Below are 15,939 nucleotides of genomic sequence, written 5' to 3' on the forward strand. Positions count from 1 at the left end.
GAATGACTTAATCTACCAGGTGTGACTGCCTCCTGAAACAAAACGTCCAGGTAACTCTCCCCCTCCCGGATGTGCCGCAGTGTTTGAAGCTCAGATTCCAGATCATCAACTCTGAGCCGGAGTTCTTCCAGCAACCAACACTTGCTGCCGTTCACAATGGGGTCAGCCAGCTCCCACATCATTCAGCTACAGCACATCACCTGCCCAGCCATCTCTGCTTAGTTAATTACTTTATATAAATTTATGAGTTAAATACTTTCTGATACTTCTCTGCTATGGTCTTTTTCAAATAACCAATTAATAGATAAATCAAAAAAAGAAAGTAAATTTTTAACCAATCACACGGTACAGAAGAAATAAAAAAGCTTACCTTATCAACACACCAGAGTCCTTTTTTTTTTGGTTAGAGGAGGAAGGCGGGTGGGAGACACTACACGTGTAGTGTCTCGGGTTCAGCCACTGCCCAAATATATAGGTTTTTACTTACCCAGCAGTCCCCTGGTCCGCCGAAACAAAAGGTAATTTACTTTAAGCTGAAACTGATCTTCCCAGCTGATAACTCGCTCGCACTGTCTCTGCTTCCGAAAAAGCTGCTGCTTTTTACCCATAGCCCTTTAAAATTTTTCCTTTTCAGGTATTTATCCAATTACCTTTTGAAGGTTATAGAATCTGCTTTCAGGAAGTGCATTCCAGATCACAATAACTCACTATGTAAATGTTTTTTTTTTCCTCATCTCCCTTCTGTTTTGTTTTGCCAATTATCTTAAATCTGTGTCCTCTGGCTACCAACCCTCCTGCCAGTATAAACAGGCTCCTTATTTACTCTACCAAACCTGTCATAGCTCCAGCTAGAAGTTGTTTGTTCTCTGTCTCTAGTGATCAGTTGAGTTTATGATGTACCATATTGATCATATTGTTGCCATTGGACTTGAATTGCTGAGTTTTAGGACCCAGTCAACCCAACCCTAATTCTCATGTTCATACCCGAGGACCTTGGCGTCTAATTGAAGTTATTGAGGAAAGGACCCCCTGTCAGTATTGTACACTTGGCTGTTTGTGTAGACAGGCAGTGATGGCACTGTCCTGTGTTCTTCTAGAAGATGTGCGCTGCCACACAAGTCTCCCAAGGGCCTTAAGACTGTAATCGAAACAACCTGTCTACTTTCTGCATCTGATCTGACAGTAAAACGGTTACATCCAACTGAGTCCTGTGGCAGGGCATGTTTAAACAGAGATGTAATCTTTTCTTTGTGACAGGAATGGAAGACTTCCAGCTGTTGCTCAGGAGGCAGAACCAGAAGCCACATCTGTACCAGATGTGTTGGGAAGTATCCTAGCTGGACAGAATGTCTTACTGATGGACAGTTCCAATGTTGTGATCAATAGGGATGGAACACTGAAGCCTAACGTTCGAGGTATTCTCTAAAACAGAGCACCAAGTCATTTATCTTAAAGTCTTAAGCTAACTTCTGTTTATAATGAAGAATGCTGTTCTGCTTTTTTGCCTTCATGATCTTTATAGTCCCTGCGAATTATCTGATTTATTGCTTTCCATTACCACACTTAGATGATCTCCATACATTACCTGCCAGTTGTCATGTCTTTCAAATTATTGGAAAAACCTGTTTGAATAGCTACCTATTCTCTCTCTCTTCTTACTCCCACTGTCCCAGCCATATAGTTCAATTCTGTTACATAGAAACATAGAAAAAAGGAGCAGGAGTAGGCCATTCAGCCCTTCGAGCCTGCTCCGCCATTCATTATGATCATGGCTGATCATCCAACTCAGTAGCCTGTTCCTGCTTTCGCCCCATACCCTTTGATCTCTTTAGATGCAAGAGCTGTATCTAACTCCTTCTTGAAAACATACAATGTTTTGGCCTCAACTGCTTTCTGTGGTAGCGAATTCCACAGGCTCACCACTCTCTGGGTGAAGAAATTTCTCCTCATCTCAGTCCTGAATGGTTTACCCCGTATCCTTAGACTATGACCCCTGGTTCTGGACTCCTCCACCATCGGGAATATCCTTCTTGCTTCTACCCTGTCAAGTCCTGTTAGAATTTAATAGGTTTCTATGAGATTCCTCCCTCACTCTTCTGAACTCCATTCCAGTGAATGACTCAATCTCTCCTCATACGTCAGTCCCACCATCCCAGAAATCAGTCTGGTAAACCTTCGCTGCACTCCCTCTATAGCAAGAACATCCTTCCTCAGATATGGAGACCGAAACTGCACACAATATTCTAGGTGTGGCCTCACCAAGGCCCTGTATAATTGCAGCAAGACATCTCTGCTCCTGTACTCGAATCCTCTCGCTATGAAGGCCAACATACCATTTGCCTTTTTTACCGCCTGTTGCACCTGCACGCTTACCTTCAGTGACTGGTGTACGAGAACACCCAGGTCTTGCTGCATATTCCCCTCTCTCAGTTTATAGCTGTTCAGATAATCTGCCTTCCTGTTTTTGCAACCAAAGTGGATAACCTCACATTTATCCATATTATACTGCATCTGCCACGCATTAGCCCACTCACTCAACTTGTCTAAATCACCCTGAAGCCTCTCTGCATCCTCCTCACCCAGTTTTGTGTCATCTGCAAATGGGCGGCACAGTGGCGCAGTGGTTAGCACCGCAGCCTCACAGCTCCAGCGACCCGGGTTCAATTCCGGGTACTGCCTGTGTGGAGTTTACAAGTTCTCCCTGTGTCTGCGTGGGTTTCCTCCGGGTGCTCCGGTTTCCTCCCACATGCCAAAGACTTGCAGGTTGATAGATAAATTGGCCATTATAAATTACCCCTAGGATAGGTAGGTGGTAGGGAAATATAGGGACTGGTGGGGATGTGGTAGGAATATGGGATTAGTATAAATGGGTGGTTGATGGTCGGCACAGACTCGGTGGGCCGAAGGGCCTGTTTCAGTGCTGTATCTCTTTAAAAAAAAAAAAATTTGGGGATATTACATTTAGTTCCCTCATCTAAATCATTAATGTATATTGTGAATAGCTGGGGTCCTAGCACCGATCCCTGCGGTACCCCACTAGTCACTGTGCCATTCGGAAAAAGACCCATTTATCCCTACTCTTTGTTTCCTGTCTGCCAACCAATTTTCTTTCCATCGCCTGAAATATTCAGTCAGCTCCAATCCCATGCACTTTAATTTTACATGCTAATCTCTTATGTGGGACTTTGTCGAAAGCCTTCTGAAAGTCTAAATAAACCACATCTACTGGCTCCCCTTCATCAGCTCTACTAGTTACATCCTCGAAGAATTCTAGTCGATTTGTCAAGCATGATTTCCCTTTCGTAAATCCATACTGACTCTGTCCGATTCGACCACTGTTCTCCAAGTGCTCTGCTATAAAATCTTTGATAATGGACTCTAGAATTTTCCCCACTACCGACGTCAGGCTGACTGGTCTGTAATTCCCTGCTTTCTCTCTATCTCCCTTTTTAAATAGTGGGGTTACATTAGCTACCCTCCAATCTGTAGGAACTGTTCCAGAGTCTATAGAATCTTGGAAGATGACCACCAATGCATCCACTATATTTAGGGCCACTTCCTTAAGTACTCTGGGATGCATACCATCAGGCCCTGGGGATTTATCGGCCTTCAATCCCATCAATTTCCCCAACACCATTTCTCTACTAATACTGATTTCCTTCAGTTCCTCTCTCTCACTAAGCCCTGTGTTCCCCAACATTTCTGGTATGATATTTGTGTCCTCCTTTGTGAAGACAGAACCGAAGTATGCATTTAGAGCTCACTTCTCAGTTTCTAGTTGGAGCAGAAGTGTCCACATTAGCCTGCCTTCCTGTTCTGCGTTTGCCTGCCTTCTCAGTCTCCCTACTTGTTCTGTCAAAACCCCTCATTATTTTGAACACCTCTATTAAATCACCCCTTAACCTTCTCTGGTCTAAGGAGAACAATCCCAACTTTTTCACTCTCTCCACATAACTGAAGTCCCTTATGCCTGTTATCATGCTGGTAAACCTTTGCTCCCTGTCCAAGGCCTTGGCATCCTCCCTTAAGTGTGGTGCCCAGAACTGCAATTCATAAGCGTGTGTTGTGTAACGTATTTACTTTATGATTTCTTTTCTGCTGTTGTATCAGGACAACCTGCACAATCGATGTCAAGTAAGAGCAGAGCAGGTGAGACCTCTGGTGGATGTTCATTGACAAGTGCTTGCATCTCAGGGAACTCTGCAAGTACCTTGAAAGAGGATCAGAAAACCCCTAGTTTCACTACTACTGCGAAACCTGCGTTGGATACGTTGCCACCAACATCTGGTTTAATATCTAAGCCAAGACAACAAACAGCATCCAGCAATCTGCGACCTGCCTTTTCAGGAACATTTACTCCGATGCCTGAAATATCAGTCAGCTCCAGGCCAGGCGAATCTGTTTCTTTGCTTAATACACAACGGACCGGAGAATTTAGTAAAAGTGTTGGGGACAGTCAGAAGAGTACTAGTGGCTTTACACCTTTCAAATGGTTAAATAGTGCCTCCAGTTTGCATTTCAAAAACAATGTGGGTTTACTGAACCGAGTTCCACCTAAACCATCTGTTAGGCTTGATATATCGGAATTTCCTAGGATACCAAAGATCAAGAACCAAACTGGTAGTTTAGGTTTGCAAACTGGTAACAAACAAAGCAATGGAATACCTCGTGCCTGTATAAACAGACTCACAGGCAATGAACAGAATAGCCAGGCTACAAGACCTACTGAGTTGGGCAATAGCAGAGAAGAGGATAGTGAAAGACCTGTCCAGCAGAGGCATCAATCATCTTCCCCCACAGGCTCGACTGGCTGCTCCAGTACTTTCCAAGAAAAGCTCCGAGTTCATGACCTAGTTTCCAGCTCGTCTGACCAGTGTTGTACAAAAGTGACTAGTAGCACTGGCCATTTGACTAGGTTGCCTAAGTTAGATGCCTACGACCCATTTGAACCCACGGATGATGAAGTTCAGCATTATAGCAAAAGCGGCAAGAATACTTCACGATTGAAACTCAATATAAAAAAAGAAATCGATGAGATATATGATCCTTTTGAACCCACAGGCTCTGACCCATCTTCTTCTGATTCCACCCCTGATAGGAATGAGTCCAGATCTGAGGGTGAGTCCCCAGTGCCCAGCCCTGGTAATGACAATTCTGAGGGAGATAAACACACAGCTAATACATTAAATCTATACTTTAATACTGATACTACACAGCTATCTTGCACACAGCAAACAGAGCCTTGTAAAATCAAAACTGAAGCTCTGACAACAGAAAAACCAATTGTGAGTCCTGTTGGTTGTAAATCTTTTACTGTACTTTCTTTCGTTTCTGAGGCAGAAGCTATTAGTGAATCACAGGCTAATATTGGTGATGAGGATATGAAATTGGACACAGAATCTGAAGTGAGAAAGTGGGACAGTGCACACACAAACCGAACATATTGCAGCTTTTCAACATCTGAAGACAGACCCAAGTCTGAACAACAGACAGTAAATGCAGAGACAGATGGTATTATTTCTTGTATGTGCTCTGATGAGGGTACTTTGCAAGTTGTCAACAAGATGGTTCCCACTGGTGTGAGAACTGATGCAGATACCTCATCAGAAAATGAACTAAGACTAACCGTGAATAAAAAACTCCACACCGAATCAAAGGTTCGTTCAAGGTCACGATCGAGATCACGTTCCCACAGCCAACACAAATGCAAGAGCTCGGTCTCTGAAGAACGCAGGAGCTACAGGTCAAGATCGAAGGAACGGAAGAAGTTGAGGTCGCGTTCAAGAGAACGACGGAGATCAAAATCTAGGTCAAGGTCTCATTCCAGCAGTTCCGAGAAGGTTAAGAGGCGAAAACATAAACAGGATAGGAGCAAGGAAAAAAGAGGAAGACGGTCCAGATCAAGATCTCGAGAAAGGAGGTCGCACAGTTCCTCCTCTGGTGCATCTATTGACAGCCACAAGAGAAGAAGGAAAATTTCAGGGTCAAGGGACCACAAAGGCTCCTACAGACATTCTTGGAGCAGCAGTGAGAAAGGAAAAAGAAAGCAGTACCGACGGGAGCAAAACCGGGAGCAGTATGATAGACGAAGCAGACGATCAACCTCCTGGTCAAGGGAGAGAAGGCGCTCGAGATCATGGTCTAGATCCAGAGATAAGAAAAAAGCATGGCCTAGGTCTAGGGAGAAGTTAAGGTCCTGGTCTAGGTCTAGTTCTAGAGAAAGAAGATCATGGTCTAGATCGAGCTCTCGGGACAAGAGAAGATCGCGGACGAGGTCAAGTTCCAGAGAGAAGAGAAAATTAGCCAGATCTAGGGAAAAGAGAAGATCAAGGACTCGATCTAGATCCAGGGAAAGAAGAAAACCAAGAACTCGATCAAGAACTCGTTCGAGATCTAAAGACCAGAGTAGATCAAGATCGAGAGATAGGTGCTCACATTCAAAATGGCAGTTCCCAGAAGTAGGGAGAAAACCAGCTTTCTTTCAAGAAAATGTAAGATTTTGTGAGAAGGATCAAGAGCAAAAGAAAGCTTCACCTTGTAGAGATCCTGAGCCTTTGGAGAAGGAAGCCCCCGGAAAGCAAGTGCTCATTTCTTGTACTGTTCAAAGCTTGCAGGAAAGTAACTTTATACCAGTTGTTCAGAGCCCTTCCTGCTCAGTAACCATTACAGAGGAATTAACACCATATGTTGATAAAGTACAGGAAGAAACAAAACAGATGGAACTTCTTAAGCAAAGCAAAGACTCCAGCTGCAAAAGTGAGAGCTTGGGGGAAAACATTACTGATGTTTTTCTTGGAGTTGACCACGTTTGGGAAAGTACTGGCTCCTGCACAAGCCAGCCCGAAACAGAAAGAAAAAGTCCGAGCATTGTGTTGGAGTGTCTCCAAATCAAAAGTCCTTGTTACCAACAGCCTGCTGTTGCAGATGAGGTTTCTATCCCTCTAATATGTCTTGACAAACAAGAGGAAATTCCACTCTTGTCAATAAGTGAAGAAGCAGCCTTGAGACCTGAAGCTGAACCATTTCATGAACATTCTGCAGATAAATCAGACACACTTTTAACCGTAACTGAAAATTCTACCATTGCTGATCCAATGGTATCTGTAGAAGATAAGGAAGAATCTGTTGATACAAGTACAGTGGAGGGACTACAAAGCTCCAGCACTCCAGCTAGCCAGGCAGTGACTTTATTTAAAAATGAACACCCAGAGAGCTGTGCAACAGGTACATGCTTCCAGAAGAATGAGCCAAACCAGGAGACTGTGTCAACTGGCCTTGATTCCAACAGTGTAAATAAGCAAGAGGAAACACAGAGTGCTGTGATTGGAAATAACTCCTCAGAGCGAAAGCTAAAATCAATTAAAACAGAGAGCAGTGAGTGTGGGGAGATTCCCCTCCTGGAATCGACAGAGCCTGTGAAAGTCAAGACCGACAATGAAGCAGGTTCACAAAGCACTGGGGTGAAAGTCAAACCCCTTGTCAAGAGAGTTACTTGGAACCTGGAGACAGAGGAGAAGGACGAGGCTTCCTCTGGGAGGCCTGCAAGTGAGTGTGATTATTTCTCTCGTATTGTACCTTTTGAATTCTGGTTGCAGAGTCTATAATTGCAGATTGTCTCCCTTTTTAGGCATTTGCACTGAAGGCCAAGGTTCAGTCAAGGATTTCATATTAACACTGGCTTGATAAGAGAAAATGCAATTTGAGAATGATTGCAGTGCCTACTGCAATGTGTGTTCTTCTCCAATGCAGGATTATGAAGTTAGACAAAAGCTTTCTGTCAGTATCACTAATTTCTTTTTGCTAGAAGTGAGTTTGCCAGCATGATTTTATGTTCCATTCAGACACAGTGGTCCAGATTTTGAAGGTCTTTCTGACGCCGAACTGTCAGCATTTCACTGTCACTACCCTCTGAATCTGACCGCAACTTCACAATTTAGCACAAGTGCAGATTAACGCAAGAATCCTGAAGTTGCGTTCTGTCACTCACTGCTTTGCCATAGGCTGCACTGTAGACACAGATTTCAGGGAATTGGCAAAAGAACCAGGGGGAGATGAGCGTTTTATGATCTGGAATGTGCTGCCTGAAAGGGCAGTGGAAACAGATATGAAAATGACTTTCACAACAGAATTTTTTAAGTACTTGAAGGGAAACATTTTGCAAGGCCACGGGGAATGAGCAGAGGAGTGGAAGTAATAGGATAGCTCTTTCAAAGAGCTGGCACAGGCATGATGGACCAAATGGCCTCCTCCTGTGTTGCATGAGTCTAAGTTGTCTCAAGCTGGAGCCCTGTTTTGCTGTTTGTACGAAAAACTCTGTAAATATCAATACACGAGGCAGTCAAAATGTAAAATGGCTTCGTAAAGTAGATATATATGTGAATGATAACTCGATTTTAAAACAGTAGATAAAGATCCTAAAATCAGAAGAGCTCAAAGTTAGCATTTCAGCATCTTGGTCCTTTTTAAGAATACAGTGTCATTCTGCTATAGGGTCATTTACGGCATAGAAGGAGGCCATTTGGCCCATCAAGTCCATGTCGGCTCTCCACGAAGCCACTCAGTTAGTACCACTCCCCTGCCAGATCCCCGTGGTCATGTAACCTTTGGCATTCTCATGCCTTGTTACTTAAATTGGGACCTGCATCTGTTGCCAATATTGTGGTTCGATGTTACGCACCCTTGATTGGAGCCAGTCCTCAATCCTCTGGCTCAGACAGTTGCTGCAACTGGTGAGTAATATTGAGCTCAGCCTTCATATATTGGAGGTACATGGACATGTACTCAGCTATCCTGCACAAACAACCACTGCCTGCTGTAACACCAACTTTTCACAAGATAATAACGGATGAGGAAGTCTTTCAGCTCATTGCTTCCAACCGCTACCCCCCCCCCCCCCCCCCCCCCCAAAGTTTTGGCATCCCAATTGCTTCTTAAATAATCACAGGGTCCCAGGTTTTTCGTCTCTGCTACCCTAATTGGAGCTTATTCCACATGTTGAATCCTAATGTCAGTCCTAAAAGTGCGGTTCAAGAAGGCAGCTCACCACCACCTTCTCGAGGGCAATTTGGGATGGGCAACAAATGCTGGCCTGGCCAGCGACAGCCACATCCCATGAAAGAATAATAAAAAATTGTGCCCTGTACACCAAGGCCTAGGTCATGAATATATATCAGGAACAGCAAGGGTCCTAACGCTGTAACGAGTGGTGTGCAGCAGGGGTCAATGCTGGGGCCTCAACTTCTAACAATTTATATAAATGACTTGGATGAAGGGACTGAAGGTATGGTTGCTAAATTTGCTGATGACACAAATATAGGTAGGAAAGTAAGTTGTGAAGAGAACATGAGGCTACAAAGGGATATAGATAGGTTAAGTGAGTGGGGAAAGGTCTGGCAAATGGACTATAATGTGGAAAAATATGGAATTGTCCATTTTGGCAGGAAGAATAAAAAAGAAGCATATTATCTAAATGATGAGAGATTGCAGAGCTCTGAGATGCAGAGGGATCTGGGTGTCCGAGTGCATGAATCGCAAAAGGTTAGTATGCAGGTCCAGCAAGTAATTAGGAAAGCTAATAGAATGTTATCATTTATTACATGGGAATTGAATACAAAAGTAGGGAGGTTATGCTTCAGTTATACAGGACATTGGTGAGACCACATCTGGAGTACTGTGTACAGTATTGGTCTCCTTATTTAAGGAAGGATGTAAATACGTTGGAAGCAGTTCAGAGAAGGTTTGCTAGACTAATACCTGGGATGGGCGGGTTGTCTCATGAGGAAAGGTTGGACAGGGTAGGCTTCTCTCCGCTGGAGTTTAGAAGAGTAAGAGGTGACTTGATTAAAACATATAAGATCCTGAGGGGTCTTGACAGGGTGGATGCAGAAAGGATGTTTCCTCTTTAGAGAAAATCTAGAACTAGGGGTCACTGTTTAAAAATAAGGGGTCGCCCATTTCAGACAGAGATGAGGAGACATTTTTTTCTCTGAGGGTTGTGAGTCTTTGGAACTCTCTTCCTCAAAAGGCGGTGGAAGCAGAGTCTTTGAATATTTTTAAGGCAGAGGTAGATAGATTCTTGATAAGCAAGAGGGTGAAAAGTTATTGGGGGGTAGGCAGGAATGTGGAGTTAAGGTTACAATCAGATCAGCCCTGATCTTATTGAATGGCAGAGCAGGCTCGAGGAGCCGAGTGCTTACTCCTGCTCCTCATTCATATTTCGTATCTTCTGACCTTCGGAACTCCACTACAAACCTTCCTCCAGTCTGAGAAACATCTATTAACTACTACTGTCTGTTTCCTGTCTCTCAACTAATTTCGTATCTATGTTGCTACTGTCCCTTTTATTCCATGAGCTCTAACTTTGCTCACAACTCTGTTGTGTGGCAGTTTATCAAGTGCTTTTTGGAAGTTCATGTGCACCACATCAACAGCAATGCCCTGATCGACCTTCACTGTTAACGTCATCAAAAAACTCCAGCAAGTTAGTTAAACATGATTTTCCCTTCACATGCTGGGTTCCCCTAATTAACCCACATTTGCCCAAGTGACTATTAATTTTGTCCCGAATTATCATTTCTAGAAGCTTCCCCACCACTGAGGTTAAATTGACCGGCCTGTAGTTGCTGGGCTTATCTTTCCACCCTTGTTCAAAAAAGGGTGTAAACATTTGCAATTCTCCAGTCCTCTAGCACCACCCCTTAATGTAAGGAAGACTGGAAAATTATGACCAGGGCCTCTGCAGTTTCCACTTTTACTTCCCTCAGTATCCTTGGATACATCTCCTCTGTTGTTGGTGCCTTATCAGCTTTAAGTACAGCTAACCTATACCTCCTTATCAATTTTAAACCCTTCAAGTGTTTGAATTACCTCTTCTTTCACCATGATTTGTGCAGCATCTTCCTTGGTAAAGACATCTGCAAAGTATTCATTTAATACTTTATATTTAAGACAGGTCAGGTGTCTTTAATGCATCGGTGCAGACTCAATGGGCCGAAGGGCCTCTTCTGCACTGTGTTATTCTGTGATTCTCGAGAGACAATGGGTAAGCGCCTGGAGGTGGTCAGTGGTTTGTGAAGCAGCGCCTGGAGTGGCTATAAAGGCCAATTTTAGAGTGACAGGCTCTTCCACAGGTGCTGCAGAAAAAATTGTTTGTCGGGGCTGTTACACAGTTGGCTCTCGCCTTGCGCTTCTGTCTTTTTTCCTGCCAACGCTAAGTCTCTTCAACTCGCCACACTTTAGCCCCACCTTTATGGCTGTCCGCCAGCTCTGGCGATCGCTGGCAACTGACTCCCACGACTTGTGATCAATGTCACAGGATTTCATGTCGCGTTTGCAGATGTCTTTAAAGTGGAGACATGGACAGCTGGTGGGTCTGATACCAGTAACGAGCTCGCTGTACAATATGTCCTTGGGATCCTGCCATCTTCCATGTGGCTCACATGGCCAAGCCATCTCAAGCACCGATGGCTCAATAGGGTGTATATGCTGGGAATGTTGGCCGCCTCATGGATTTCTGTGTTGGAGATTTGGTCCTGCCACCTGATGCCAAGGATTCTCCGGAGGCAGCGAAGATGGAATGAATTGAGACGTTGCTCTTGGCTGACATACGTTGTCCAAGCCTTGCTGCCGCAGAGCAAGGTACTGATATTGATGAATGGAGCATTTCTGACGTCCTGTCCCATGATGTTCGTTTTCTTGAGGCTGAAATATCTCCTCTTTAAAGGCAGCCCATTGCTCAGTTACCATTTTGCCTGTCAATCTTTGATTCCAGTTTATTTGGGTTAGATCCATTTTCACACCATTGAAGTTGGCTTTACCCCAGTTAATTATTCCTACTCTGGCTTGTTCCTTGTCCTTTTCCATAGCCAATCTAAACATTATGATCCAATGATCACTGTCCCCTAAATGTTCCCCAACTAATACTTGATCCACCTCATTCCCAAGAACCAGGTCCAGCAGTGCCTCCTTTCTCATTGGACTGGAAACATACTGCTGTAGAAATTTCTCTTGAACATACTGTAGGAACTCTTACCCCTCTCTGCCCTTTACACTCCTACTATCCCAGTCTATATACAAATAAAGGCCCCCATTATCACCACTCGATAATTCTTGCACCTCTCTTTAATTTCATGGTAAATTTGTTCCTCTACATCTTCCCTGCTGGTTGGTGGCCTGTAGACAACACTGAGCAATGTACTTGCACCCTTTTTGTTCCTCAGTTCCAGCCAAATAGATTCTGTCCTTGACCCCTATTGGACATCCTCTCTCACTGCAATGTTCTCCTTAATCAAAACTGCCACCCCTCCCCCTTTCCTTTTCCTCTTTTGCTTGAACACCCTGTATTCAGGAATATCAAGCACCCAGTCCTGCCCTTTGAGTCAGGTCTCTGTTAACGCCCCAACATCATACTCACATGTGGGTATCTGCGCCTGCAGCTCACCAACCTTATTTACCACACTCTGCGCATCCACTTACATGCACAGGCACCCTCATTTAGACTTTATTACTTTCCCTCTTACTCTGACGCCACCTGATAACTTACTATTTCCTACTTTAGCACAATCTGTCTCTCCATTCAGTGACATCCTTGACCCTGACATCAGGGAGCCAACACTGGCTCTGTTCTTTTAAACTCCTCCGCTCTGATTCTGCTCCCTCACTGGCTCCGCTTTTTTAAACTCTGCCGCTCTGATTCTGCTCCCTCACTGGCTCCGCTCTTTTAAACTCCTCCGCTCTGATACTGCTCCCTCACTGGCTCTGTTCTTTTAAACTCCTCCGCTCTGATTCTGCTCCCTCACTGGCTCCGCTTTTTTAAACTCTGCCGCTCTGATTCTGCTCCCTCACTGGCTCCGCTCTTTTAAACTCCTCCGCTCTGATACTGCTCCCTCACTGGCTCTGTTCTTTTAAACTCCTCCGCTCTGATTCTGCTCCCTCACTGGCTCCGCTCTTTTAAACTCCTCCGCTCTGATTCTGCTCCCTCACTGGCTCCGCTCTTTTAAACTCCTCCGCTCTGATTCTGCTCCCTCACTGGCTCTGTTCTTTTAAACTCTGCCGCTCTGATTCTGCTCCCTCACTGGCTCTGTTCTTTTAAACTCCTCCGCTCTGATTTTGCTCCCTCACTGGCTCCGCTCTTTTAAACTCTGCCGCTCTGATTCTGCTCCCTCACTGGCTCCGCTCTTTTAAACTCTGCCGCTCTGATTCTGCTCCCTCACTGGCTCTGTTCTTTTAAACTCTGCCGCTCTGATTCTGCTCCCTCACTGGCTCTGTTCTTTTAAACTCCTCCGCTCTGATTCTGCTCCCTCACTGGCTCCGCTCTTTTAAACTCCTCCGCTCTGATTCTGCTCCCTCACTGGCTCTGTTCTTTTAAACTCTGCCGCTCTGATTCTGCTCCGTAACTGGCTCTTTTCTTTTAAACTCTGCCGCTCTGATTCTGCTCCCTCACTGGCTCTGTTCTTTTAAACTCCTCCGCTCTGATTCTGCCCCCTCACTGGCTCCGCTCTTTTAAACTCTGCCACTCTGATTCTGCTCCCTCACTGGCTCCGCTCTTTTAAACTCTGCCGCTCTGATTATGCTCCCTCACTGGCTCTGTTCTTTTAAACTCTGCCGCTCTGATTCTGCTCCCTCACTGGCTCTGTTCTTTTAAACTCCTCCGCTCTGATTCTGCTCCCTCACAGGCTCTGTTCTTTTAAACTCTGCCGCTCTGATTCTGCTCCCTCGCTGGCTCTGTTCTTTTAAACTCCTCCGCTCTGATTCTGCTCCCTCACTGGCTCTGTTCTTTTAAACTCTGCCGCTCTGATTCTGCTCCCTCACTGGCTCTGTTCTTTTAAACTCCTCCGCTCTGATTCTGCTCCCTCACTGGCTCTGTTCTTTTAAACTCCTTCGCTCCGATTCTGCTCCCTCACTGGCTCTGTTCTTTTAAACTCTGCCGCTCTGATTCTGCTCCCTCACTGGCTCTGTTCTTTTAAATTCCACCGCTCTGATTCTGCTCCCTCACTGGCTCCGCTCTTTTAAACTCCTCCGCTCTGATTCTGCTCCCTCACTGGCTCCGCTCTTTTAAATTCCACCGCTCTGATTCTGCTCCCTCACTGGCTCCGCTCTTTTAAATTCCACCGCTCTGATTGTGCTCCCTCACTGGCTCCGCTTTTTTAAACTCTGCCGCTCTGATTCTGCTCCCTCACTGGCTCCGCTCTTTTAAACTCCTCCGCTCTGATTCTGCTCCCTCACTGGCTCCGCTTTTTTAAACTCTGCCGCTCTGATTCTGCTCCCTCACTGGCTCTGTTCTTTTAAATTCCACCGCTCTGATTCTGCTCCCTCACTGGCTCCGCTCTTTTAAACTCCTCCGCTCTGATTCTGCTCCCTCACTGGCTCCGCTTTTTTAAACTCTGCCGCTCTGATTCTGCTCCCAAACTGGCTCTGTTCTTTTAAACTCCTCCGCTCTGATTCTGCTCCCTCACTGGCTGTTCTTTTAAACTCCTTCGCTCTGATTCTGCTCCCTCACTGGCTCTGTTCTTTTAAACTCCACCGCTCTGATTCTGCTCCCTCACTGGCTCCGCTCTTTTAAATTCCACCGCTCTGATTCTGCTCCCTCACTGGCTCCGCTTTTTTAAACTCTGCCGCTCTGATTCTGCTCCCTCACTGGCTCCGCTCTTTTGAACTCCTCCGCTCTGATTCTGCTCCCTCACTGGCTCTGCTTTTTTAAACTCTGCCGCTCTGATTCTGCTCCCTCACTGGCTCTGTTCTTTTAAACTCTGCCGCTCTGATTCTGCTCCCTCACTGGCTCTGTTCTTTTAAACTCCTCCGCTCTGATTCTGCTCCCTCACTGGCTCCGCTCTTTTAAATTCCACCGCTCTGATTGTGCTCCCTCACTGGCTCCGCTTTTTTAAACTCTGCCGCTCTGATTCTGCTCCCTCACTGGCTCCGCTCTTTTAAACTCCTCCGCTCTGATTCTGCTCCCTCACTGGCTCCGCTTTTTTAAACTCTGCCGCTCTGATTCTGCTCCCAAACTGGCTCTGTTCTTTTAAACTCCTCCGCTCTGATTCTGCTCCCTCACTGGCTCTGTTCTTTTAAACTCCACCGCTCTGATTCTGCTCCCTCACTGGCTCCGCTCTTTTAAACTCCTCCGCTCTGATTCTGCTCCCTCACTGGCTCCGCTCTTTTAAATTCCACCGCTCTGATTCTGCTCCCTCACTGGCTCCGCTTTTTTAAACTCTGCCGCTCTGATTCTGCTCCCTCACTGGCTCCGCACTTTTGAACTCCTCCGCTCTGATTCTGCTCCCTCACTGGCTCCGCTTTTTTAAACTCTGCCGCTCTGATTCTGCTCCCTCACTGGCTCTGTTCTTTTAAACTCCACCGCTCTGATTCTGCTCCCTCACTGGCTCTGTTCTTTTAAACTCCGCCGCTCTGATTCTGCTCCCTCACTGGCTCCGCTTTTTTAAACTCTGCCGCTCTGATTCTGCTCCCTCACTGGCTCTGTTCTTTTAAACTCCACCGCTCTGATTCTGCTCCCTCACTGGCTTCTCTCTTTTAAACTCTGCCGCTCTGATTCTGCTCCCTCACTGGCTCTGTTCTTTTAAACTCCTCCGCTCTGATTCTGCTCCCTCACTGGCTCTGTTCTTTTAAACTCCTCCGCTCTGATTCTGCTCCCTCACTGGCTCCGCTTTTTTAAACTCTGCCGCTCTGATTCTGCTCCCTCACTGGCTCTGTTCTTTTAAACTCCTCCGCTCTGATTCTGCTCCCTCACTGGCTCCGCTTTTTTAAACTCTGCCGCTCTGATTCTGCTCCCTCACTGGCTCTGTTCTTTTAAACTCCACCGCTCTGATTCTGCTCCCTCACTGGCTCCGCTCTTTTAAACTCCACCGCTCTGATTCTGCTCCCTCACTGGCTCTGTTATTTTAAACTCCTCCGCTCTGATTCTGCTCCCTCACCAGCCCACTCGTTTAA

At 45.6% G+C, this 15,939-nt stretch overlaps 1 protein-coding gene across 2 annotated transcripts in view; it reads left to right on the forward strand.

Annotated features, from left to right (window-relative positions):
- Positions 1-15,939, forward strand: part of phrf1 (PHD and ring finger domains 1) — a 136,199-nt gene that overhangs the window by 87,214 nt on the left and 33,046 nt on the right. For both annotated transcript variants that reach the window (XM_068046744.1, XM_068046743.1), the window contains exons 13-14: positions 1,258-1,415; positions 4,111-7,545. In XM_068046744.1, coding sequence (XP_067902845.1) covers positions 1,258-1,415; positions 4,111-7,545 — 3,593 coding nt within the window. The remainder of the gene's footprint in view (positions 1-1,257; positions 1,416-4,110; positions 7,546-15,939) is intronic.

Source organism: Heterodontus francisci, chromosome 14, assembly GCF_036365525.1.
Source record: "Heterodontus francisci isolate sHetFra1 chromosome 14, sHetFra1.hap1, whole genome shotgun sequence".
In the NCBI taxonomy this organism is placed as follows: domain Eukaryota; kingdom Metazoa; phylum Chordata; class Chondrichthyes; order Heterodontiformes; family Heterodontidae; genus Heterodontus; species Heterodontus francisci.